This window comes from Doryrhamphus excisus, chromosome 3, assembly GCF_030265055.1.
Source record: "Doryrhamphus excisus isolate RoL2022-K1 chromosome 3, RoL_Dexc_1.0, whole genome shotgun sequence".
In the NCBI taxonomy this organism is placed as follows: domain Eukaryota; kingdom Metazoa; phylum Chordata; class Actinopteri; order Syngnathiformes; family Syngnathidae; genus Doryrhamphus; species Doryrhamphus excisus.
Window position 1 is genome coordinate 22,159,935 of NC_080468.1, and position 26,681 is coordinate 22,186,615.

General features: G+C 44.5%; 5 protein-coding genes across 11 annotated transcripts in view; 3 read left to right on the plus strand and 2 right to left on the minus strand.

The window, feature by feature from the left end:
- si:ch211-237l4.6 (uncharacterized protein LOC446130 homolog) overlaps positions 1-4,855 on the plus strand; it is a 5,754-nt gene extending 899 nt beyond the window's left edge. Inside the window, exons 2-3 of the mRNA XM_058066223.1 lie at positions 3,898-3,993; positions 4,132-4,855. Coding sequence (XP_057922206.1) covers positions 3,909-3,993; positions 4,132-4,304 — 258 coding nt within the window. The 5' untranslated portion in view covers positions 3,898-3,908 and the 3' untranslated portion in view covers positions 4,305-4,855. The remainder of the gene's footprint in view (positions 1-3,897; positions 3,994-4,131) is intronic.
- The window catches only part of mettl3 (methyltransferase like 3), a 23,695-nt gene extending 12,939 nt beyond the window's left edge, over positions 1-10,756 (minus strand). For 2 of the 6 annotated variants that reach the window (XR_009128967.1, XR_009128969.1), the window contains exons 1-12: positions 9,551-10,750; positions 9,234-9,424; positions 8,709-9,161; positions 8,467-8,642; positions 8,175-8,388; positions 6,547-6,734; positions 6,437-6,475; positions 6,255-6,363; positions 6,116-6,181; positions 5,927-6,039; positions 2,904-5,169; positions 1,118-1,181 (exon numbers count right to left, since the gene is read on the minus strand). Coding sequence is in view for 1 of the 6 variants with exons in the window: in XM_058066212.1 (XP_057922195.1) it covers positions 5,043-5,169; positions 5,927-6,039; positions 6,116-6,181; positions 6,255-6,363; positions 6,437-6,475; positions 6,547-6,734; positions 8,175-8,388; positions 8,467-8,642; positions 8,709-9,161; positions 9,234-9,424; positions 9,551-9,653 (1,779 nt within the window). In the remaining 5 variants the exon portion in view is untranslated. Of the gene's footprint in view, positions 1-1,117; positions 1,182-2,776; positions 5,170-5,926; positions 6,080-6,115; positions 6,364-6,436; positions 6,476-6,546; positions 6,735-8,174; positions 8,389-8,466; positions 8,643-8,708; positions 9,162-9,233; positions 9,425-9,550 lie in introns of those variants that run through there. The other 4 variants (XR_009128968.1, XR_009128970.1, XR_009128971.1 and 1 more) reach the window with 4 other exon arrangements.
- ttc5 (tetratricopeptide repeat domain 5) lies at positions 9,957-14,853 on the plus strand. Its single transcript, XM_058066214.1, has 9 exons — positions 9,957-10,243; positions 10,594-10,726; positions 10,796-11,007; positions 11,114-11,264; positions 11,346-11,437; positions 11,516-11,719; positions 12,834-13,048; positions 13,127-13,271; positions 13,359-14,853. Exons 1-9 carry the CDS (start codon positions 10,181-10,183, stop codon positions 13,476-13,478), a joined length of 1,335 nt encoding a protein of 444 aa, XP_057922197.1. The 5' UTR covers positions 9,957-10,180; the 3' UTR covers positions 13,479-14,853.
- LOC131125067 (E3 ubiquitin-protein ligase CCNB1IP1) lies at positions 13,966-17,449 on the minus strand. 2 transcript variants are annotated; one of them, XM_058066215.1, is made up of 5 exons: positions 17,122-17,449; positions 16,252-16,556; positions 16,033-16,179; positions 15,797-15,965; positions 13,970-15,585 (listed from the first exon to the last, which is right to left on the minus strand). In XM_058066215.1, the coding sequence occupies exons 2-5, from the start codon at positions 16,546-16,548 to the stop codon at positions 15,455-15,457; spliced, it is 744 nt and encodes a 247-aa protein (XP_057922198.1). In that variant the 5' UTR covers positions 16,549-16,556; positions 17,122-17,449; the 3' UTR covers positions 13,970-15,454. The 2 variants fall into 2 exon arrangements, with proteins under 2 accessions (XP_057922199.1, XP_057922198.1); XM_058066216.1 differs by lacking the exon at positions 17,122-17,449 and having other exon boundaries at positions 13,966-15,585; positions 16,252-16,552.
- Positions 17,450-19,242: 1,793 nt separating this feature from the next.
- si:ch211-212k18.5 (sal-like protein 4) lies at positions 19,243-25,577 on the plus strand. Its single transcript, XM_058069095.1, has 3 exons — positions 19,243-19,482; positions 20,784-23,923; positions 24,003-25,577. The coding sequence occupies exons 1-3, from the start codon at positions 19,407-19,409 to the stop codon at positions 24,168-24,170; spliced, it is 3,384 nt and encodes a 1,127-aa protein (XP_057925078.1). The 5' UTR covers positions 19,243-19,406; the 3' UTR covers positions 24,171-25,577.
- The last annotated feature ends 1,104 nt before the right edge of the window (positions 25,578-26,681 follow it).

The window sequence follows — 26,681 nt, forward strand, 5'->3', positions numbered from 1 at the left end:
TTTTTCATTCGTACAGAAAAGGATAAAGAGTGTCGTATTAAAGTTAATCAGGTTTGTCCATAGCAAAAATTATTTTTAAATAATGAACAAAAAGTAAATAAACAAGATTATTGAAAAAAAACTAAAGAGAAAATAGTGGTAATGGTCATGCTAAAAAAAATGAATAAAAAGTTACATTTCATCACTTGTTTAGACTTGCATAATTCATATTTGAAAAGGAGTAGGAAGAAGCTGAGCATATTTAACCTTACCCCTTCTGTTTAATATAAACCACATTTTTTTTTATTCATACAGAAAAGGATAAAGAGTGTCGTATTGAAATTAATCAAGTTTGTCCATAGCAAAAAATATTTTAAATAATGAACAAAAAGTAAATAAACAAGATTATTGGGAAAAAAAACTAAAGAGAAAATAGTGGTAATGGTCATGCTAAAAAAATGAATAAAAAGTTACATTTCATCACTTGTTTGCACTTGCATGATTCATATTTGAAAAGGAGTAGGAAGAAGCTGAGCATATTTAACCTTACCCCTTCTGTTTAACATAACCACATTTTTTTTATTCATACAGAAAAGGATAAAGAGTGTAGTATTAAAGTTAATCAGGTTTGTCCATAGCAAAAAATATTTTTAAATAATGAACAAAAAGTAAATAAACAAGATTATTGAAAAAAACTAAAGAGAAAGTAAATCTTTGTGGAACTTTTCCTTGACCGTTTGTCATGACGAGCTTAGTAAATTCATAATGATTCAATACTGACAGCATCAGTCAAATAAACAGAAATGTGATGCATTGATAAAATTGCTTCATGCATGCGCTCATATACATGCACAAATGTGCATGTGCAATGTACATTTTACTCCAAAAAGAACTCTGCTGAGTAACAGGGGGGGGGGGCTCTGCAGAGGTTAGCCTTGTGCTCCTCCGTAGCCTGCTTGTGTTTACAGCAGGAGGGTAGAGAGGAGGGTGAGGTTGACGTTTTAATGAGTGCACTTTACATGCAAGCTGCGACACATCAAACTCCATAAAAACATGCGATTGAACAAGCAGGACCGCATTACTCGCTCACGTCGATCACGTACAGTACAGTACACAAGAAGAAAAGAGACCATCTAACCTGCTTTTTTTTTGTTGTTTTTCATCCAATCCTGCTTGCCTCGTTTTGGGGGCCTCTGTCAGACCTGAAAAGTTGAATATAGTGGCTTAGTTTAAAGTTCTTGGTTTAAAAAAAAAAAAAAAGCACAATCACTGCTAAGTTTCAAATGACCTACTTTTTAATCTGATTATACTTCCCCTAACAAGTATGTTATTGCTTGGTTTGTCACTGGGGTCCTCGATAAGGGGTGGGTGATATTAAAAATGTTTATACTGATTCAATACAACATAAACACCATTCGTTTTTTTGCTGTCTTCGGGCGAGAGGCGGGGCCAATCACAGGGCACATATAGACAAACAACCATTCACACTCACATTCATACCTATGGACAATTTGGAGTCGCCAATTAACCTAGCATGTTTTTGAACATATTTTGCTAACAGTTTTTTTTAAATCCGAAAATAGTTTACACTTTGTTTTGCATTCTTAGTTGCAAGCTGTGAGACACAAATGTTTGTTTGGCTGTGAAAGCCAATTTACAGCGAGGTAAACACAAGTCTATATATGCTAGTAGCTTGTAAATTGTTACTAGGATTATGTATGTACAATATGGTGAAATACCTTCTCTAGCCTGCTAGCGCTAGCCTGACGACTAAACAGTGCTACACTGTGAGTCAGATTCCATCGGATCATTGTTCATCTTACATTATCACTCATGAGTGGTGGGCTAGTTATACATTTTATACTTTAAATGCGTTGAAGTGTGTGAGGCATATTTAAGGATTAAAGCTGGATTGTGTTGCAAGTGGGCAATGGCAATTGAAGAGAGCAGCGGAGTCGACTTTCTTGAACATTTTTAATCCGAAATCAGATTGTCAATGTCAAGCCAGCAGGAAGTTTGGGGGAGACTATTACTATGGCTGTATCAATTACTCCAGTTTCACTGGGGGTTCCACGATGCAACCCCCCGAAAAAGGGTGATCTACTGTATTGTCAATGCAGATACCGATACCAAGATTGAATGATTTAGCGATGCTTTATGGTTATTGTTGCCGCATGGGGGCTGCACGGTGGTCGAGTGGTTAGTGCGCAGACCCCACAGCTAGGAGACGAGGGTTCAATTCCATCGTCGGCCATCTCTGTGTGGAGTTTGCATGTTCTCCCCGTGCATGCGTGGGTTTTCTCCGGGTACTCCGGTTTCCTCCCACATTCCAAAAAAAACATGCTAGGTTAATTGGCGACTCCAAATTGTCCATAGGTATGAATGTGAGTGTGAATGGTTGTTTGTCTATATGTGCCCTGTGATTGGCTGGCCACCAGTCCAGGGTGTACCCCGCCTCTCACCTGAAGGCAGCTGGGATAGGCTCCAAAAAAACTACTTTGCCGCACCTGAAAGGGGCGTGTGTGCAAATCTGACTCCTCACCTGCCATGAACCTCCTTATGTGACTGATAAGTAACAGTATTTGAATATTTAACTATAATATCATAATTAGAATATTAGGAATTAGATTAATTAGTCTAACATACTGTATTATACTATTATCCAACATGTAATACATGTAATAGGTCCAATTATCATTGTACCGCAAAAAAAGAATAGTTCACTGTGAAACCCCTGAGGGGACATTTTGTGAGAGCTTGCAAAATTTTTGCAAATTTTTTTTTTTTTTTCTCCATATCCCCTCGGGGGCTCCGTACTTTGCCAGGGAAGTGTTGACACATGCACATTCATGTCATAGCTCCCAAAGGAGGCCCTGTGTTCTTGGCATTCGTTAAGTGCTATGTGAGGCCAAAGGAAGGCTTACCCCATGATGATGATGATGATGATGATGATGATGATTGGCTGTGAGGTGTTAATTCCATATAACATTCAGCTGGTGAAGAGCCAAGCTTGAGTCATCTGATCGCCCTGACCTGTGCGACGAGTCAGCAGAGATGCACTTGACCTCGTTCTCCTATTCATGTCGTGCTTTTAAGAAAAAATAATCAAAAAATGAAGACATCTTTCCAACACATACTCTTACTCTTCATCACATACAGTACATCTTTACATATATTTTCCATCATGTGCCAGCTTTAATCGACTTGGGTGCGCTTTCAGGTTCTGTACAACTTACTGGGGACAGTGTCTAAAGTGCAGTGGCAGACAGGAGCCAATGCAACTTCCAAACAGAGAAATGATCCAATACCAAAAAAAAAAAAACACAAAAAAACCCTAAAACACATGCAAAAGGAAAATACTCAATAATATCAACTCTGCAAAATCAAAAACAAAGAAAGAAAAAAGCTGCAACACCAAAAATGCATGAAAGAATTGCTGCAAGTAAAAAAAAAACAACCGTGATTGGCTCGCGACCAGTCCAGGGTGTACCCCGCCTCTCGCCCTAAGTCAGCTGGGATAGGCTCCAGCACCCCCGCGCGACCCTCATGAGGAAAAAGCAGTAGAAAATGAATGAATAAAAAAAAAAACAGTTACCAAGGGAGCCAGATCACACACATAATCTGACACTGCACTGGTTTTTTCCACAATGATTGACAGCATACAGAAGAATGAGAGAATGCAATGGAAGAATTCACCTACTTGTCAATACCTGGTTGTGATCATTTTGTAAAGGCAGGCGCAACAACTCTGCAAACAAACTTCTGCTTAGGGCCTCAGGACCAAGGGCCATCCATGCCCATGGTACCCAGATACACTCAAAAAGCTTGCAGTAATATATAATGCAGTAAAAAGTACATATAGCTTATAAGAGAGCAAAGTTACACGCATCATAACATTTTTCTATCCTTTCTCTACAGAGCTTTTTATCATGGGTGTCAGCATGTTGCAGTGTTTCCCCTTCTACAGACAATGTAAGGAGAGATGCAAGAGCAAACAGTGCCCCCCGACGTCAGGTGAGGTGCAACTGCAATAAAATAAAATAAAATAAATATATATGAAAAATGTTTGCTTTTTTTTTTTAAATCAAGTGACAAGTAAACAAAACCAGTAAAATGTATTAAATGGCTAAATTGTACTTTCCTTGCCTCCAGCACCTGAAGAGGAGATGAAGCCCCGCCTGGCCTCCACCACATCCTGGGGCAGCGACAGCGAAGGAGGGGGCAGCCTCAGTCGGGGCTCCCAAGTGTACTTCTCCTCCAAAGCCAGACTGTCTTTTCGACACCAGCTGGACAGCAACGTCAATGCGGTGGACGCCACCTACTGAGGAGCAATGATGGACTCCCAAATATTTGGAACACTCCGCAGGACGTCCATGTGAAGAATGTTAGCACCACCCCCAAAATGGACCTTTTTCTCAAGAGACAAAAGACATGGAGATGAGTTTACAGTTGACTACCAAGTGCATTATTTTTCATTTCATTACACTTTGTGGACAATGTAAGTGGATGTTTGGGTCACATGATCTGCGAGAACAACAAAAGCCTTCTATTTCTAAATAGAAAAAGCTTGTTACAATATATTTTGATGCAAATAGAGATTTCTATACATTTCAGCTGATGCTAATCATGTTTGTCACCTCATTTTCAACCTCTTTCTATGCTTGCATTAAATAGATTTTTTTAACTTAATTTGAATGAAAATAAGTGTGACCCTTGTGATGAAAAAAACAAATGTTTATTGTTTGACTAATTTACAGCAGATAAAGTGACCGGACTAGTAGGTTTCTTGTGATTTAACAAGACTTGGACTTGGAATCTTGTGTACACAGAATAGTGTACTGACATCAGTATTCCATTTAAGACACAGCCTTAGTTTGTTTAAAAATAAAAATAAAAAAGCAGCTTGCAGTTGTGAGTCCAGCTCTTTCTCAAAACAAAAACTAAAATATGACTTAATAAATTCATTAGTTTAGAAATGTGGAACTTGGACAAATGTTAAAAAGTGAGACTCCCGCCCAACACTGGCCCACCCCTACTGTACAGTATTATTAAAAAAAAACTGATCAATTATGTGGTGTCTGCATGTTTTTGGGTTTGGAGATGACGCCGTCTGGGTAACGGTCCTTGAAGCGGGCCACCACATCTGGATCCAGGAGATGAATGCCATCGAGCTGGTTACCGAGAGTGATCCTACAGTAGAAGATGAGGCAAAAAAACAGGATTTTTGTATCTCTTGTTGCAGGTTATTGTAACTGACACAATTCATTCATTCATTTTCTACCGCTTATCCTCACAAGGGTCGCGGGGGTGCTGGAGCCTATCCCAGCTGTCTTTGGGCGAGAGGCGGGGTACACCCTGGACTGGTCGCCAGCCAGCCAATCACAGGGCACATATAGACAAACAACCATTCACACTCACATTCATACCTATGGACAATTTGGAGTCGCCAATTAACCTAGCATGTTTTTTGGAATGTGGGAGGAAACCGGAGTTTCCGGAGAAAACCCACGCATGCACGGGGAGAACATGCAAACTCCACACAGAGATGGTCGAGGGTGGAATTGAACGCTCGTCTCCTAGCTGTGAGGTCTGCGCGCTAACCACTCGTCCGCCGTGCAGCCCGGACACAATTCATAATAGAAATAAAATAAAGACATTTAGGTCATATGATTGCTTCTCGCAGGTTATTAATGATAACTGACAATTCATAATTTTCTTTTTCCAAATAAGCCAGGGATAATCCACAAAGTCAGGGAAATGGCAGTAAAAAAGTACAATAGAAGTGATGGGACAAATAAATGGGCGGAGGCATGAATGCTTAGTGTGAGTGCAACAGAGAGGGAAGGGAATCGAACCAAAGTTCAACAGAGTACAAATGGTCTAGTGTGAATACACTCTAAAAGAGCTAGCCAAGAGTTAGCCTTCAAAGAGAAAGAAAGGTGGGTACCAGTTGGGCTGGACGTTGTGTGGCCGGCCAAACAACTCTATCTTCCTGGTTCCTGGTGATAGTCTCTCTATCATGCCGTAGATCTCATCTGGTTTGTGACTTGTAGAACGCACCTGACGTGGGAGAGCAGGATGACGTTTATGGGAGAGTCTTCTAACAAATTGGAGGAGGATCACAAGACCGCATTACCTCTGCAACAATGACATCACAATCCAGACCTCTGTTGAACCCCTGGGGGTTTCCTTTGACACCAACCTGGACACACAGTAAGTTTCAATATGGATCCACTTCCTGTCCAAAAGACGAGCATGTGAGAATGCCAACACACCAGACAGTGCTCCTTCCCGTGGTTCAACCAATGGCCTGTTCTCCCAGTACGGATGATCCTCTGAAGCTGGTTGGTTTTCACCCAGATGATTTCATCAACACGCTCATACCTGAGACAGGAAGAGATAACATCAACAGCTTTGTTCGGTTATAAGTTGAGTGACGGAAGGAGGAAGGACTTACCCCCACAGACTAAGACACTCCCGTCCCAACTCCATAGCCCTGCAAGAAAATATGAGGAAATAAAATCAAAACACTTTTTTCGGGAGAAAGATCAAGGTTGGTTCAGTTACCTGCCGGTGACCCAGAGGAAGAGGAAGCCGTCATCCTGTAGAATGGGAATGTTGAGTTTCCTCATCTCGTCATCAGTCAGCGTTCCATAGGGAAGCTCCATGTGGATGTCCCAGGGCGGGTCGGCCATCACCACGGCAAACTTACCCAGGATGGACACATCCAAGTAGCGGATGTCACAGCAGATCCACTGTCGATAACCATAACAATATGATACATCATGACAATATGATACATACATGCATGTGTGTTTGTACCCCCCCGCTTTCCGAAAGCTGTAAATTGGGGTAAACCGCCCCTGTATATGTCTCTACATCAGGGGTCTCAAACACCTGGCCCGCAGGACACTAGTTTGAGGCCCCCGCCTTGATATGAAAGTTTAATGTTAGTGCGGCCCGCGCAAGTTTGATATGGATGCTGTATGGTATCATGTACCCAGAAAAAATTATTACGTTTTATTAATGTTCATGTTAAAGGTTAAATAACTGTTAATAGTTAACCTCCCTATCCGTGTGGAAGTGGTAAGTTTTTGGCTATTTAAGTTGAAAGGAAATAACTTGAAGGCTACCGTTTAGGTCGCTAGCTCTCTAGTTTGCGAGTTAGCATGTGTCTCAAGACCCTGCAGTTGCGCAATATGTTGTAAATAAAAAGAGTATAAATGTGACTATAGTCGTGTTTTGTCACGTCTACAGGGCTCTAATAATGCTTTGTTCATTTTAATCTGAAAAAATAATTTGTCTACCCACCAACTATATGTGGTTTCTTAAGTTTTTATTATTTGCCGTTTAATTATTATTATTATTATTATTATATTTATTTATTTATTACTGATGATTGATTTTCTTTATTCTTGATTTGTTTATTTATTTTTCATCGTATTTTGTGCAGAAAAATAAAAATTAAGATATTTGAGAACAGTGGAATGTTTTATCAGAGCTTTTCTTGTAGAAAATCGGAACCAAAGCAAAGTTTATTCATTTTTCTGTTTTTAATAAATGCAATAAATGCATTTTTTTTTGTTTTTTTTGGAAAACCTGATGCGGCCCAGCCTCACCCAGAAACCTAGCTCCAGTGGCCCCCAGGTAAATTGAGTTTGAGACCCCTGCTCTACATGGTCGTGTTTACAATTCCTTATCTGATCACTTTATCACTTCATGCAAAGGAGCGACTGCATTAAGTAAATTACATGATTTTGATTATTCCTCCTCCGCACCCACAAATACACACTACACATGCATGTGTGCACCCCACTGCTGTATGTGGAAGAGCGATCGTGTGACAAACTGCTACACTGCACATGTGCACGTTTTTCCTCATCTTTGTTCGCCCAATATAACCCCAACAGCCCCGATGCACACAGAGGTTGTGCAAATGCATGTGTGCACCCTAAATGCTACTGTACAGGAGCAATCACTCGACAGTCTGCTACACGTAATGTGGTTTCTCATGTCCGTTAGACCAATCACACCCACCCACCTGTGCATCTGATGCATGTGCGTGCTCCATATGTTACTTTAGAAGAGCTATCACACACAAGTGTGCTACACAGCATGTGTGAAAATGTTTGTGTTACTGATCCTCAAACTCCAGGGAAACACATGAAAAAGAAAAAGATGCCAGTTGTCTTCACCTGAGAGGGGAAGAGTTTGCCGACATTGTTGTCAGCATCTCCGCTGTGCAGGCCGAGCTCCACAGTCCCTGCCTGTGGTCCCGCCAGGCCCCCCTCAGCTTCCGGAGGACTGTCGATCTCGTAGTGGACGTACTTGCAGGTATCCATATGGAAGCAGGTGTTAAGGAAGGAGCAGTCGCCGAGGCTCTCGTCCGTGTGTTTGTTGATGATGCGGCTGCGTTCCAACAAACAGTTATGAGCATTTTTTTTCTTTACTCATCTAAAGCACAAATAGGAATAAAGAATTGCTGACCGGAAGTGTAGCTTTGTGCACGGTTGAGGCGTATCTCCCGAGCGCACGCACTCCTCTTTGGTGCCATGGTCACAAAATTCCTGTACTTGAGCGCGGCCCCGAGAGCGAAACTTCTCCACAATGGACTGCTCTTTCGCCGTGCTGGTATTAAGCAGCTCCAGGATCTCTCTGCTCACCTGCAAAAACACTACCATCAGTCGAATATAACTTCAGCGACAATGTTCCTTGCCACTTCCTACAACCTTCTTGCTCTGTTGCTCTTTGGTGGATTGCTGGTTCAGGAGGCTCTCAATTTCCATGTCCACGTGTGATGACTGGCTTTTGCTGCCCCTGCCCTTCTTGTCAGCGCAGCTGCCCGATGCCAACGGCCCAGGCGGCTGCAAAGATGCCGGCGTCATGGAGGAGCTGGCAGAGCGCGGAGGAGACGCAGAGCCCTGCAACAACGGCGAGAAACCCGGGGTTCTCGAATGCTGGGACTGCTCCTCTGCTTTTCTCTTGACACCTTGACTCCGCTGGGCGCTGCCCCCTGAACCAATCATAGCCCATAGTTTCGTATGGTCCACTGCAACGACGACCGTGGAGGAGGACGCTGCAGAAGATGAAGTTAAAGTTGGCTGCCGTACTTCGATGAGTTCCTGAGCGGAAAACTTCATAAGGAGACTCTGGATACATCCGTGACTGACAGCTGTCTCCGACTATGGGTGAGACAACATCAAATATACATGTAAGGGGGACATTTGTGATAGTGCTTAGATTAGAGGACTCACACTATTTAGCTCATTTGTGATTGTGAGGGAGTCTTTGGGCAGGGAAAGACTCAGATCAGACAAATATCCCAACATCCTCTTCTCTAATTCAGGGTCAGGTGGTTTCTCCGTCTCCTCCTGTGCAGTGCATGGAACTGATGGAGCTGGACTGTCGCTCCTGGCTGTGGGACCATCTGCACTCCCGCCAACCTCTGACAGACAGGCACCAAAACGCAAAATGTATGTCCATCACCATTCCACTGCACAGTGTAACACATCAACAATATCGACAATCCACAATATCGATACTAACAAAATAAAGCCCGCCTTTAACATACCGGCGGACAGTTGTGATGGGTCCTTCCGCCGCCTTTGGAGCCTTTCCCGCAGAGAGTCCAGCTGCTTCTTGTGCGCCTGGATGTTGCTCCATGTGTCCGACATTACTAATTGCACAGGAAATAGGCAAAAAAAACGTTCAATAATTGTGTTACTGTATGGCAACGTACAGCAGCACCGCGCGTAACAGGCAACTGTAGTGCACAACAAAATGGTGGCCGAGTAGCACCATGACAGAAAGGTTCCGGATTACTTGTGATGTTTTAAACCATATCAGTGTCAATTAACTCGACAACAACAAAACAAATATATTGGGAATTTTAATAAACCTGTGTGGGTCTTAAGACACACGCGGAGAAGTTAAATATCACGTTAGTAAATTTTGAATCTGTTCCTCGACGGAATTATTTGGGCATACGGACCAAACTAACTTCCGGCATACCTGAAATTAAAATCACTTTTATCAGTCTGTGCAAATCCCAATCCAAGGAAATGAGCGCTTCCTGTGGTCACATACGCTTAATAACATATGCCGTGACGTTAGTCTCGTAACTTTTGAAAGTTTTTGATTATTGTGCCAAGTTCGTAGCCTCTTCTTTGTTGCAGCCTGCAGCACCTCAGTTTTAGAAAAGATGGCGGAGGAAGAAAAGAGCACTGAGCCTGCTAAAGACGACAACGAACTCAAAATTTTAAAGGTAATTTACCCACTGTGTGTCTATATATATATGTGTGTGTGTGTTTCTATCTGTATAAACAAGGAAATGAAGCATGTGTGTTTTTTTCTCTCCCATTTCCACTTGGTTGTTATCATGCTAATCCCAGTTTGACATCAGAGACTGAGCGTTTCTTTCAATTTCTATCACTGTGGATACAAACATTGATTTAAAAATGGCAAATTCAATGTCATTACATGTGTATATAGTTGGTGCACATTTTACTTAGATTGCATCCACCCTTTGTGAACTTCAAAGCATGCTCAATGAGCTGCTATTAGCTTGTTTTTGTTTTTTTTTTACATATGAATCAAATGTGTTTGTTGTTACAGGACCTGGTAGATGACTTATACAGTTACAGGGATCATTATTTTGACACTCGCAGCGTGGAGGAGGCAGGAAGAAAACAACAAGATGTCATGCAGGAGCTGGCAAAGACACTGAAAAGCCTGGAGGAGAAAGAAGGTAATGAGTGTGTAGTAATGGTGTGGATGTTTTTAAATAAGGCGCGGTGTGTCTCTAATTTGCCTCTAGAAAGCTTGAAGCACAAAGCCGAGTTTCTGCTGCAGAAGGGAAGGTGTCTTAATGTCGCCCCTGACTTCAGCGCTGTCGCCGAGGAGTGCCTGTCCCGTGCCGTCAAGCTGGAGCCTGGCCTGTTAGAGGGATGGAACGCACTGGGCGAGCAATACTGGAAAAAGGGCGACCTCACCGGTGCCAAGAACTGCTTCACAGGGGCCTTGCAGCAGGTTAGGACAAAGTTGACAGGGGGCTATAAGCATTATATATTATACACAGCATTAAGCATTATATACACAGCATTAAGTTGACCTCTCTGCTGTCCTTTTTACTTAGAGCAAAAACAAAGTGTCCCTACGGAACCTGTCTATGGTCCTGAGGCAGCTTCCGGCGGCGGACAGCGATGCACACAGCAAGCAGGTTCTGGAGAGCGTGGACATGGCCCGGCAAGCTGTCCAGCTTGATGTGGCAGATGGGACATCCTGGTGTAAGCCCCCATAGCACCTGCATCTTAATGACACTCCATTAGGTACATCTGATGTAACCCGCTGTGTGCACTTATTGACAGACATTCTCGGAAACGCCAACGTGTCCCTATTTTTCACCTGTGGTCAAAATCCACAGTTGTCCCAACAAGCTCTCAGTGCTTATGCACAATCTGTGAGTACACACACACACACACACACACACACAATGTTAAAAATCAATAAATCAATGCACGCCACTCTCTTTGAATAGGAAAGAGTAGACAGAGCGGCTGCTTGTTACCCAGAGTTGCATTTCAACCGAGCCACGCTGTTCCAGTATGAGGAAATGTTCGGATCAGCGCTTGAGGGCTACAGCCGTGCCGCCGCCCTGGACCCGAGCTGGGAGGACCCCCCGCAGAGAGAAAAGCAGCTGCTGGAGTACCTGGGGAAAGTCTCAGAACTTGTTGAGAATAAGGTGAGAGAATGAAAGCATCAGTAATGTGAATGTGAAAATGATTATTATTATGTCTCACCAACTCCTGCTACCCACACGCAGCTTGGAACAGGCGCGGTAGCAAGTTGTCTCCAAACTGCTATAGCCAAATTGTTTATACTGTCTTTTTAGTCTCCTACACTAAATCATTTTGTTGAGATAACAATGGCTCCTGCTGCACAAAATCCTTATTTACATATACAGTAAACCTCGGATATATCGGACTCGGATATATCGGAAATTCGCTCACAACGGACAGATAAAAAAGAAGCAATTTTTCTGTAATGCATTTCCAATAAAAATTCATTGCATATATCGGATTTTTTATAACGGATTTCGCCTATTTCGGACAAAATCTCCAGTCCTGTTCCAATGCATTTCCATTAAATTTCCCTCGCATATATCGGATGGCCGCATCCCATTCGGCGAATCGTGACAGGCCGCTATACGACGTAATTTGCAGCGTTTGCAGCGTTGCCTGCGCGTCCAGGTACATTGGAAACATAGTCAAGGAAGTGCCTTTGTATAACGGATAAAACGCATATACCGCATATAAATCCAATATATGCGTAAAACGGACATTTTCCGGCATACGCATATAACAGATTTCGCTTATATCGGACAAAACCAGTGGGAACAATTGAATCCGATATATCCAAGGTTTACTGTACTAGATACAAAATATGGATACTTTGATCTCAATATACTTAAGGGTTTAAAATACATCAATACTACACAAAATTTTTAAAATGTACCAAACATTACGTGAATTTACACATAGAATCACCACAACCTTAGTGAGGATAAGCGGCATAGAAAGTGGATAGATGGAGGGCACAGACAATCAGATCGGTATCGTCGATACCAGCCTAAATTTTTACACAGTATCAGCTCTGAAATTAAATCAATGGTATCACACATTGCTAGTGCTTACACTGTTTCCAGAAGTAAACACAATGTCCTAAATGTGTATAATACCCTGCTGTGTGAGCGTAACCTAAGTGTGTGAATTCAAACACAGCCGCAGTTGTGTTTTTAACCACAAGATGGCGTCAAAGTTCCAGCCCACACTGAGCGTCTTGCTGGTCTTTTGCAGGGCAAGGTGAAGGCGCGGCGCCTGCGGATGATGCTCTCCAACCTCAACAGATCAGCTTTGGGCCCATGTTCATCCCCCCAGTTCCGCTCGCCAACAGGCCGCGTGGGAAGCTTGGAGCTGCAGGCGCTGTCCTCTCTCACACACGGTCACAACGGCGCGGTGGCGGCCATGGGGAAGGTGGTGTTCAGTCTAGCGTCTGAGGGTCGCATGGCCTTGTAAGTGGGCATTGTTTTCTGTCGTTCTCTCAGCATGGGCGCGGTTGTGGACATGATTGGTTGTGTTTTTGTCTGTAGTACATTCGGCATGGTGGACAGCGAGGAGACGTGCATGGTGGTGATGGTTTACAATACAGCAGACAGCTGGGGTGTCCTGATCGGAGATACTGTGGTTATTCCTGAACCTCAGGTCAAACGACACAGCATTACACATAAAGACACGGTTAGTGTTAAGAAAATCATCAAAATTGTCATTTCGGATGCATCCATGATGACTTTTCTCTTTTTTTTCTTTTTTTTTTTTACCCAGTCCTTTGACTTTAAGAGTATCCGTGTGGACTCTCCTCTGCTCCTCATCGTCAACGGCAAGAAGCAAAATGTCCAGAGTCAGATTGCCACCACCGTCAGCTACAAGCCTCAGAGTGAATGAGTCAAGAGGACCAAATGCATGCTGGACATGAAACAAGATGATTACAGAGTGATCATCACACGGCTTTGGCTGTAGAGAGACATTTGTGTTTATAGTCTTTATATTTATTGTCTTATTTTGTATCATGTTTTGAGGGAGGATTTTTTTTTTTTATGTGAATGAACAAACTAGACTGCTGTGGGGGTCGACCAGAAAAATTACGATGAAACATAACATGTTGTTTAGTATGTCGACTGTTTTAAGGTTGTCAAACACATCAGTACAGCAGTGGTCTCCAAAGTGCGGCCTGGGAGCCATTTTGGCCTGCAGTTTGTTTTTATCTGCTCTTGATGTATTCTAAAAATAAAATCAATTCATCAATGAGACATTTTATTAGTTGTTACACTAATTTGCTTTGCAGCACATAATAAAAAAACCTAACATAGAAACCTGATCAAAATTTTAAAACCAGTAGATAAATTAATAAACGTAATTTACATTTACGTTTGATCTCACCAAGGTTTTAAGTAGAGCTTCAAAATGCAAAAAGAAAAAAATGCATAATTGAGTAAGTATTTTTTTACAAACTACTGATCCAAGGTTTCAAGGCCCCCAAGACATCAGTTGATGCCCTACATGAAGCCATTTTCATTCTCGCTAGCCTGCTGGAAACACTGGCATCAAGCATTCCCAAAACAATCTTTGTGGTAATGTGCAGTGTAGCTACTGATTACTTTTTAACTTTATTTCTGTTGGTGGTCTTAAACTTTTGATCAGGATTTATATTGGCCAATATTGGATTGGATTTCACATATTTAATGTGCAAGATGCATCAAATTGGATTGGTCATTTTTAAACATGTACTTGTACTATACTTCATTGGACAATCTGTTCAATGAACCACCATTGGTGATAGATGCTAGCTGGTTGTAGTGGTGGTCTTATATTTTTTGGATGAAAGAAGAAGAAGGGGTTCATTAATTGGTGGGTGGCCCAACGGCCATTTTTCATATAGATCATTTTTTACTGGCCTTTGGTATCTTCTAAAAATAAAATGAATTTATTAATGAGACATTACACAAATTTTCCTTTTGGACATTAACACAAAGCTCAGATATGGGATGTTTTGTTTGTCTAGTTTAGTTTAAATTGATCTACATTGGATTGATTTGAGCGTTTTTAATATACAAAATGCATAACATTTCATGTGGCCTTCAGAGGAAAAAGTTTGCCCTCCCCCACTACGGAGTTCTTGATATGCTGCTACTCAAGATTGTATCACAATGATATCACGATATCAAGTGTGTGAAGGAGCGATATTGCAGGTCCTTTCTTCCTGCAGCTGTCAGGCTGTACAACCAGCACTGCTCCCAATAGACTTCTACACCACTATGTACATCTGTGCAATACTTTGTTTTTATACTCAGTATAGTTACTCCGGACTCCATTCACTGTACAATATCAAGGCTCTGAATACAATATATTAAGTTCTATGTGAAGTAGTTCTATAATGAATCATATTAACTCACTAGCAAGATCTCATAGTGTATAGACTGGTCATATATTTCATCCCGTTTCATATTATCTGCATACTGTAGTTGTGTATAACTCTGGGTAAAACTGTTGATTTGTTAATACTTGGGTTGTTTATATTGTTTATTTTTTTTATATTGTGTATTTTTGTACTGCTTAACTGATTCTGTACTGTTGCTGCTGTGCAATGCAAATATCTTATCACAATAATCTAGGTGCCTATTTGACATGTAAATCAAACTATTTGTCAACTATGACTTTATTAACACTGGTAACACGTGAAAGAACATTCAGTCCAACATTAGCTCCCACAGGTTTCTTTAGGAGTTTGAAAACTCTTAACCCTTTCCTGCCTTAAGAAGGTAAAATACATACCGACAGGGAGTAAAACTCCGCAAAATGCTTCCAAGGAGAACAAATCTTGAACAAAGTCGACTCTCCAATGGATGTCTACCCTTCTGTCTTCAGTTGTTCTTGACTGCTCGGCCGTTGTTGCAGATGGGGGAGTAAATCTGGAAGAAGTTTCTGGGTCTATCGGCATCCATGCACGGTGAGAAGCGGTGGTTCCTCTTGGGAGTCTGCTGAGGTGCCACCTCTGGATGACACATAGAAATGTGGCGGTAAGTACACCAATAAAGACAATCAATGCAAATGTACTACCTGTACACAAAAGGAACCGAAACATCACCTTAAAAGCGAGTTACGTACCAAACGGTGATGATGGCGTACCGTTACAACCTCAGTAATTAATGAGCTACTCTCAGATGAAGCGTTCCAATGCACATTTCAGTAGATTTGTGTCTCACCAGTGTTGACATTGTGGTATGTCAGCTGACAAGGAGACTGGCCACCCCCCACCACCATGGTGCGCATCCTCAGCTGTTCATATAGGCCCTGAAGCTTCTGGTACTGCCTGCTCTTCTCCATCAGCCGCTCGGACATGTCGCCGTTCTTCCTCTTGAAGTCCTCCAACATCTATACACATGCACACAACAAATGCATCCTTTTGCAATTCATTCAATGTTTACTGCACTGCACTTACCTTCTTCAAGGAGGCAATTTCCCCTTTCATTGACGACAACTCTAGCTGTCTGGTCTGGTTCTGCTGTGTCAGAACCTTTTCCATCTGCTGTAGCTGCTTCTCAGTGCGTAAGGCACTGTATTCCTGATACATGCGCTCCTGGTGGACCTGCAAACAAAGCACAGAGGGGAAAATCAGCTTAGCAAGGAGGGTGGACCCACAAAGAGGATAAAACTCAACCTGGTAGTTCCAGAAGGCCAGAGCACGTGACGTAATGTCCATAACTATGTCTGGGCGCAGACCACACAGCACCATGGCTTTGTAATGCTCGGAAGGCGACAATTCTGTCCTCAAAATGTCCATTTTGCCAGACAGAGTCGACGAGCAGGCCGGGCAGCTGGTCGGGGAGCGGTTGAATTCGAGGGAGCCGTGTTGGTCGCAGAAAACGTGCGAGCAGGCCGTGACCCAGGCGAAGGTGGTTAGCTTGACGCGGCACTTGGCAAAGTTGCACAGGAGGGTGTCGTCGCAAAAAGACATGCTGGTGACTGTGAAAAGATGTAGACAACACAATGAGCAGGATTTAATTAGCACTTTAATTAGGACGTACCCTTACATCAATAACACTGGTGCATTGTTACAAATTTGAATATTGTGAATTTATTTCAGAAATTTAAAACATAAATAAAATACATACATTCCACACTGAGTGAAATATTTCTCTAACTAATAATTATTGATAATTGTGTTTATTACTGCTAACACTAAGGACACTCAAAAGCTTATAGTCAACAAACATAGTGAGGCTTCTTTTGTGGATTTAAGTCAGCCAGTAGAAAAACAGTGATTGAAAAACAATAAGGACTAAACTATAAATAACAAATAAAGCCAAATGCAGCATCAAAACGTTTTGTTTAAGACAGCAAATAATCAACAGAGAACAAATGTCAGCTTTAGCCGGCTAGCGAGCTGCTAGCAAAACCTCGTCCGTGCTTTGCTACCGTCTAAGCTTTACTTTTTTCTACAAACTTTAACTGAAACCTTTTAGTGATATTTATCCCATTTGTAGTCGTAATATAACTTTATCCTTTAAAAAAAAAAAGAACAGCTTACCTTTAAATAACCTGTACAACGGCAGCGACAGCAATAAACGCCACTTCAATGCTGGAATCTGATTGGCTAAAGACAATAAATGAAGAAAAGCTACATGAAGTTCCTTTTCTTATTTATGTTTTTAACTTAATTAATTTAAAAGTTGAATTCCCTATCACTTTATAGAACGAGTGGCAGCTTAAATTATTTAATTTCAAGGTGGAGTTTGACACTCCCTCCTCTCTTGTTGGTGGTCCAGGAGTGTAGTTGGTGGATCGATTCAAACAGCGATAGCGGATGGTATCGGTATACGATCGATACTTGCGTGATGAGATTGATATTTTTCAATTCTTTTCTAGTATCTTTTTTTGTTGTGTTGTTCATATTGTTATATTGTTGATTTTGCCTGTTTATATATATGTATATATATAAACATATATATATATGTTTATATATTGTTGTGTTGATTATAAACTCAGGGACTAAGTCACTGCTGCTCTTCCATAGAGATGAAAAGCAGGTGTTTTTTTTTTGGACAGAGAGCAATAAGTCAAATACAAGATATTGGTCATATCACCTCGTACTTCGGTACGAGGTGCATTATTAAAAAAAAAAAAAAAAAACCTTAAACTGTATTATGGAAAGCAGGAAGTGAACAAATGTAACAGTTACTGATTGTAAAAGTACCAGATGGAGGGGTAGGATTTAATAAGCTTTGCTTCTTCCTACTCCTTTTGGACATGTGGAACTGGGAACTGATTATGGGATGCATTCAATTGTAATCTGATGCATGTTCAAATGAAATTAAACCATTACCATTACCAATATGGCGGACTGGTTATCACCTGTAGCACACAACTTTCCCTATTGAGTGAAGAATCCTGATCCTGGTCAGAGACCTCCTGCATGCTGTCGCTAGACAAAGACTTTTGAACCCCAGCCATTGTACCACACCATAATAATATAATAGTATACTCTGTCTGGAACACTCAGTTCCAAATACTCTCAGGCTCTCAGCATTTTCATACTTCACCTGCTTGTTGTGACTTCATGTAACCCTGATCGGTGGAGGGGGGGCTAAGTGGGTACTCCAGAGTACCCAAGTGTGTCCCACGGGCTACAAGATGGAAGGAGGCGCTTTACTGTTCCTGTTGATAGGGGATATGGCCCTATATTTTTGGAATGCTGTTTTTTTTGGAAACCCGCATACTCACAGTGAGAACATAACGCCATACAGAGATGCCCAAACACAGAGAATTGAACCCTCGATCTCATGTCTGTGTGGGAAACATTCTATCCACCACTTACTCTTGCCATTTTCCTTTCTTTTGACTTTCCACAGACTGTAATTAGTGTGAAAGGTGAAACTTTGTGAAAAAAGAGTTGAAATTATTCAATTTCCAGGTGGACAGTGAAGTCTGAGACACCCCCCCCCCACCCCCACCCGCGCCTATTATTAGTGGTACAGGAGTGTAGGAAGGGGGGGCTAAAAGAGTGGCTTTGTGTAGTGCACTAGTGCATCCATGGGGGTGGCGGGGCGGGGGGCTGCTCAGTGAACTGTGTCCAGCACGCCATTGTCACAGATAGCCATCTATTCGGTGCCTTTTAAATAGAGCTGCAGTGACGGGGGGGCTTGTGGGGTGGTGGTGGTGGGGTGGGGTGGGGGGGGGGTGCCAAGCAAACACATGTATGTGATCACACTGCTGTGCTCTAATTGGTCCTATTGAAATATTTTCCAAGAATACTGCGTCTGCCATCTTTGTTGTTTATTTTCATCGTTACTACTTAGCAAAAAAAAAAAAGTACACCTGCTGACCCCCCCCCAAAAAAAAACTACCATGCAATAGAGACACCTGTTGTTATCCTGTAACGCTCAAACATGTACACGTCTTACTTTAGAATGTTTTATTAAAAGTAGGAGGAAGGCACATAAAGCTGGAGTGGGGGGGTGGGGGGGTAGGGAGTTACACGCTATTGAAATGCAAATATGCAAGAACAAGGAGGGGTTGTGTGTGTGTGTATGTGTGCATGGGAGAGGGAGGGAGGGGCTCATTTTGGACAAGTTTTTTTTTTTTTTGGGGGGGGGGGGTGTTGAGAGGAGACTTTGAGCCACTCTGCAGCCTCTTCTGACACAGTGAAGACCTGCAGGAGTCTTCTCTCTCTCTCTCTCTCTCTCTTTCTTCAACTTTCTTCAACTGGAATTTTTTAATTTGCTTTTCTTGGATGCGTTTGAGGAACAAAACAACAACAACAACAAAAAGAACAAAATAGAGTCGACCGATGCACCCCCTCGCTCATTGTGAATCATGTCACGCCGGAAGCAGAAGAGACCCCAGCATCTCATTAATGCCGATCCAGGGGGCCCGGGGGTGCTAACTCACGGTGAGAAAACACCTTTATCATTATTATTATTATTATTAGTAGTAGTAGTAGTAGCTTTAAAAGTGGTATGAGGACCCCTCACTCATGCAGGCCCCTGCAGGCTGGGGGCCCCATTAAGTGAAAAGAGAAGATTTGGCTTGATAATGAAGAAGCAAACAAGAAGCAACAGGCTACTAAGATACTTGACAATAAGGTGCATGTGTTGGTGAGGTGGGGGTGGGGGTGGGGGGGTAGGGAAAGGAACTGTCTTTGCCAAAAAAAAATTCTTTACCAAAGCTTAATCTTGCACCCTTCAGTGCTTTTCTTTTTCAGACCCCCCCCCCCCCCCCCTTCCCCAACTTGTTCCTGTAAAGTCCTACACAGATAAATAGGGGTGGGTTCTGGGGGGAGTGTCCATGCTAAATTTTGTTGAGATGGAAGGTCCAGGTTAGTTCATCAATAAGTGAGAAGGAATTCCACGGAGGTCTCGTCTTTCATTCCATCACTATACCTCTCCAGGAGGGAATAGCTAGTTTGTCTCTCCATTGTTTACCCCCCCCCTCCCTCACAGCCACCCAACCCCCGCTTACTTCTCTCTTTTTTGCTCTTTCTCACTCTGCGCTCAAGATCCTGAAAGTATTTGACCCCTGAGCGGCAGAGGTCAGATTAGCTAACCAATCGGAACGAGTGGACAGTGCCCAGGACCCTCGGGTTGGCCTGACCCTTCACCTCCACTGTGACGTAGAGGGCGGGGGAGGGCGAATGGGGAGATGAAAGACGTTACTACACCAAGGGGAGGGGGGCAGGTTAAGAGGGGTTATGGGTTGTCCTGGTAATGCCCATTGTTGCTCTAAAAGGGGTTGCCATGGCAGCAAGGTGGCGTGTACGTGTGTTTGAGGAGTTTAACTGTAGAGAGTACGGATTGAGACATAGAGATCTTGCCTCCAACACGCCAAAAACATTCATTCATTTCATTTGGGGTGCTGGAGCCTATCCCAGCTGTCTTCGGGCAGGGTACACCCTGGACTGATCACCAGCCAATCACAGGGCACATATAGACAAACAACCATTCACACTCACATTCATACCTATGGACAATTTGGAGTGGCCAATTAACCTAGCATGTTTTTGGAATGTTGGAGGAAACCGGAGTACCCGGAGAAAACCCACGCATGCACGGGGAGAACATGCAAACTCCACACAGAGATGGCCTAGGGTGGAATTGAACCCTGGTCTCGACCGCCATGCCGCCCGCCAAAAACATGTCAGATGAAAAAGGTCAGCAGTCATTGTTGTTTTTTTTTGTTTGTGTCCACCCTCAGATGAGCATGTGGCCATGAAGTCACCATCCACCTCACTTGGCTCAGAAGTCACTTCCTCTGGGTCTTCCTCGCCTTCCCCGACCTCGCTCCAAGACTGCCAGCCGCCCCTGGCCCCCCGCCCGTCCCCCGGTGGGCTCCACGCGCCCTCCTTGCCCAACGAGAGCTCACCCCCTCCGCACTGGCCCAACCACATCGCCCCCTTTGCCACCTCCCTCCCAAACACTCACTCCTCCCTCTCCCCGGACTTTCCTCACCCCTCCTTGTCCTCCCAGACTCACTCGCCTCCCCTTCTGGGAAAGACCTCCGGCCCACAAACACTGTCACACCAAGGGAATTCTCACTCCACCATGACCTCTCCTACAATGGGCAGCTCGGCCACTACCACTACCTCGTCCTCGTCCTTTCAGTGTGTGCCCACACAGTGTGACAGTGACAGCTCGGGTCAGCACCAGGCCTCCAACTCATTGGGTGACCAGTTGCCGGTTCCCCCTACCCTGGCTGTGCTCCTGGAGGAGCTTCGGGTTCTACAGCAGCGCCAGATACACCAGATGCAGATTACTGAGGAAATCTGCAGGCATGTTCTAAGGCTTGGAGGTGCGGTGTTTGGCCAGGATGCTAACACACAAGTTAGCGGCGCTGAGAGCAACCAGAAGCCCGGTGGAGGAGCTTCGTCCCCACCGGCACAGTCATCTACTGTCACACCTGTCACCACAGCACCATCGCTTTTAACCGGTATTCCATCAACACTCTTTCCGCAGTTGCCGCTTTCCAAGCAAGGCACTCTACAGGTAAACGGCAGCAGAACGCCATTGTCCTCCACCTCCTCGGTGTCATCCATCTCCTCCACCATGCCAAGCTCGTCTGTGGCCTCCCTTCACCCCCTGTCTTTGTCCTTGGGGCTACCACCACGCTACCTCCACGAGAAGTCCTCCAACAGCTCCTTATTTGCTCACACAAACGGCATTAGCTTCCCCACGCCGCTCGTTCCCACCACCAGCCATTCGCAGGACCTCCCTCCTCCTTCTGCCTCTCTGGGCTCCACGTCAGGACGCCCGCAGCACGTGTGCCGTTTCTGCGGGAAGGTCCTGAGCAGCGACTCGTCACTGCAGATCCATCTGAGGTCGCACACAGGCGAGCGACCCTACCAGTGTCCCGTGTGCCTGAGCCGCTTCACCACAAGAGGAAACCTCAAAGCTCACTTCCTTCGACATCGGGAGCAGAATCCAGAGCTTTCGCTTTCCCTGTTGCCTCCAGCACTGTCAGAGCAGACGCAGAGTGCCTCAGCCTCCGGGACAATCCACAGAAGGCGGAAAAGGCGAGCCGATGATGATGAGTCCTTTAACGGGGTCAAGGGAAGCATTCCCGGGGTGACAGAGAACATGGCTCTGGGTTTCCTGTCTGGTGCGTCGACTCATCCCTCTGCTTCCTCTCTACCTTTGCCACCTACAGTAGATATGGCGTTGCTGTCCACTGCCCATTCCCTGTTGCAGCTGAACCGGGCTTCAGTTGCTGCCAGCGCACCAAGCCCCGTGCTGCCGTCTTCCTCTTCCTCCGTGGGAAGTCAGTATAAGGGAGCAAAGCAGCAGCGCTTTGACGAGAACACTCCCCCCCACTCTGCGCTCCACACAGCCACCTCATACTCCCAGCTGGCTCAGCTTCCCAAAATTCTCTTCCCTGGAGGAACATCCCCGCACCACCTGGCGCTCCTGCGGCCATCAAGCCACCCGTCCAGCTCCCACCTCACTTCACCGCATCAGCTTCCCTTCCATTTTTCTCCTTTCCCAAAACCGTCCACCACTTCTCCGTCCTCCTCTCCTGCCACATCCACTCAGACGTCAGACACCTCCAAGCTGCAGCGGCTGGTCCAGAAACTTGAGAAGCAGCCACAAGGAGCGGCGTTGTCTTCTTCATCTGCCCCATCTTCCTCTACCTCTTCACTTACCCTTGCGGAGGCCAACGGAGATACGAACGGTCATGACCTCAGCACCGCCTCCAGTGCTTATCGCAGGGAAATGTTAGCTGCTCTGGGTCTTAGTCCAAACACTGGAGGTCTAGCAAGTGGCCAAGGGGTTTCAGGAGCTAACTCCACCACCACCGCCGCCACCTCATCTCTTCCCGCTGCTCAGGCAGCCAATCAGTGTGGAGTGTGCCTGCGTGTACTCAGCTGCCCCCGAGCCCTGCGTTTGCACCAGGCGACCCATCTGGGAGAGCGACCCTTCCCTTGTAAGCTCTGTGGTCGCTCCTTCTCCACCAAGGGCAGCCTCAGAGCCCACCTGGCCACTCATCGGGCAAGGCCACCCAATTCCCGGGCGCTGAACTCCTGCCCCTTGTGTCCACGCAAGTTCACCAATGCCTTAGTTCTTCAGCACCACATCCGCCTGCACCTTGGAGGGCAAATCCCCCCCGATGAAGACATGCCAGCAGAAGACAATGCAGAAACAGAGAATGCCATATTTGATGATGCGGAGAATGACTCCCCATCGAAAGTTGAACAACTCCTGCCCCTGGCTCTTACAAAACCACCTCCTTCTAAGATATCTTCTGAGGTGAAAATAGAGGAATCTGAGGGTTCCACACCCAGCGTTAGCCCGCCTCCGACCCAAAGTACACACTCTGTGGAAGCCGAGGAGTCTCTGGATATGAGAGACAACAACCTAGATGGCGGTAGCTCCTTGAACAACTCCACATTCCTGCAAGAGGAGGCCCCCCAAGCTGACCTGGGCAGCCCCCTCAAAGCAGCCTTGACTAGCTCCCATTCAGCTGCAGTGAATGGTATAGACACCCCTCTCTCCTTGTGTGTTTCTAAGCCTGAGGCACAAACGAACACGCACGATGCCGACAGTCCAGTGCCAGCGCTAAATCCCTCACCTGCACCCACCAGTCCTTCCAGCCCGGGGCCTACTTGTGCTGCGCAGGAGGTTGACGGAAGCGTCCTGAAGGGACTAGGAGCGCAAGATGTCGTCCGAAGTCAAGGAGAAGGTGAAAAGAACACATCCACAGAAGACCCAGAGAAGGAGACGTCAGACAACGCGGAGCTCCCTGCTGCGGCACCTGGACCACATTCCCAACACCCTCGCTTGGATAAACCCTACAGCTGTTCCCAATGCGGGAAGGCGTATGCCAGCCGTAGTGGACTTAAGGTAAGACACTGCTAGGTTCTTCAACATGATGGTCAAATCGGAATCAAATAAATCACTTCTCCACTCGTCTCATTCGCAGGGTCACATGAAAACTCACCCCAGTGCCTACGTCAAGGGTCAAACCAATGAGAGCAACTTTTCCGAGGATCATAGTTCCAAGATCCTGGAAGGGAAGCAAGGCAGCAGCGATGCAGAAGCAGGTGTTGGTTGCGAAGAAGCCGGTGAGCAACTGGACACGAACGCTTAGGGAAGAAGATAGTTTAGTCTTCTGGAAATTGAACAGTTGTTGTTAGATGACTGTTCATAGAGATAGCTTATGTTGTAGGAGTTGTTTGAATGTAGAAATCGACTTCTTATAGTCTTTTTTTTTTGTACTTCAAAGCTCACAGTGAGGCCTTATGTTCTACACCATTCCTTCCAATGTTTGCGGTGATAATTCGGGGTGTAACGGTACATCGTAAAAACGTCATAATGTTATGGTTTGGGTTGGTTCACATTTTGGACACCCCTTTCAAAAATAATGATTTTGAACTATCTGAATGATTATTGGGCGGCACGGTGGTCGAGTGGTTAGCGTGCAGACCTCACAGCTAGGAGACCAGGGTTCAATTCCACCCTCGGCTATCTCTTATCTCATTTTTATGTCATTTAATAATTCTAGCACATTAAATAAATTCATTTTTTAAATAAATGTGTGTGTCTCGAAGACTTTGAAAACCTTTGTGTGCCTTAAGCCTGGACATATACATATACATTATGCAGAATTAAGGTTAATTAATCATTAATTAATTAATTTTATAAATATATTAATATGTTAAAAATTATTTTTAAATGATCAAAATTACTGAATTTTTAAGAATAAAAAGAATAGGAAGAGAAGGCTGCATAGCATGCAGTCCTCACAGCTAGGAGACCAGGGTTCGATTCCCACCCTTGGCCATCTCTGTGTGGAGTTTGCATGTTCTCCCCGTGCATGCGTGCGTTTTCTCCGGGTACTCCGGTTTCCTCCCACATTCCAAAAACATGCTAGGTTAATTGGCGACTCCAAATTGTCCATAGGTATGAATGTGAGTGTGAATGGTTGTTTGTCTATATGTGCCCTGTGATTGGCTGGCCACCAGTCCAGGGTGTACCCCGCCTTTTGTTTGCCTCTGCGCCGAATGCCTTGCCTTTTAGTCCCCGGGCCTTCGGTTCTGTAGTGAAAAATCCAATTCCAAATACATGCACCGTTACACCCCTATTAATCACAAAGCCTCCATACCAAAACAGGCCATTTTTTTTCTAATGGTCCACATTTGTAAATATGACTTTTATTCTTCTTTTAAAGTGTTACTTATTTGTTGTATTTGTGCTGCTGCTGACTGCACTGCGCCGGAGGAACATCTCCTGCCATGCTAGCAATGTTGACCACGATGGCGATGAATGTGTAGCCACAAATGACTTGACTTTTGACGACCGTCAAAGGGAACCTGCAGCGGTGGCTCGAAGGAACGAAGAGCAACCGCTGCATTAGCATCCGCCCAGGCCCCCCCAATTTTCTCCTTTCAAAGCACTCGTGCAGAAGTTACCACTGCATTCATGCTTAGTGGAACATTTTTGCTGTTGTAGCGATGCCGCCAAGTTTGAGCCTTGTTGTAAAAAATTTAATAAAACAATGGAGGATGATATTCTTTGTTTCTTGTATGTTTTTTTTTTGTTTATTCTGGAATAATAATGCTAAATACGGAACAAAAGTTAAGCTAATGCTACTGTTAAGATGTTGATTATGTGACACCAAAAAGTCATGACATCATAGCATTGCTGCTCAAAGCAACGATGGGGTGTATTTGCATGATAGATGGGGATTTCTATGATATGCTGTGATACAATAGTGTGCTACCTTTGTGTGTTTGGACGTCTAATTCATCTTTTTCTTGCCTGCAGTGTCTTTTAACGTGTGTGTGTGCGTTAATCAGAGCCTGTATGAGTGTGATTGTGGGTGCAGCTGTAGAGGCCATCACCTCAATCCCCCCCCCCCCCTTTCTGTGTCATACTCTTTCATACACACTCTCTTTCATTTTCGCTTTCATTTCACTCCTTGCTCCCCCCCCGGCCTTCCCTCCATCCCACCCCATGTAATGAGCTGACACACAGGAAGCTCTAATCCTCAGACAATAAATACCCCCCCCAAGAGTAGAGTGACTGTGAGCGGGATGTGTGTGTGTGTGTGTGGGGTGGGGGGGGGGGGAACAGTGACCAACCTGGCCCAGCTGTCCCCAAAATGGCTTCCTTTAATCCCTCCACTTTTCAGCCTATAAGGGGGCTCCAGAAACCATGGCAACTGGTCGCCAAGGGAAAGAATGGACGTGGGACAAAGGCGTTGAAAGTGGTGGTGGTGGTGGTGGGGGGGGGGGGGTGCGTGTGAGAAGTTTGTCCACATGTTTGTATGCAACTGGGGGTGGGGCGGACATGTCTCAATCTTAAAAATGAAAGGTGGAAGCAGGATGAAGAAAAGCACAGTTTCTGTCACATTGACACTCGTCAATATATCACAGTACACAATAGATCACTCAGTGATCCTTTATGACTGCATTTCAAGGTGTTAAAATCTTCATCATGACTCCTTTCTTTACCAATCACACGCAAGGAACCCCCGCCTCAAAGACAAATACACTTTGGGGTGGGTGATACACTGCAAACTGCAGATTTTGGTACTGATTTGATACCAAGTAGCGGTGTCCATTTGCAGCTAGTTTTTATGATAAATAATAAATAAGTG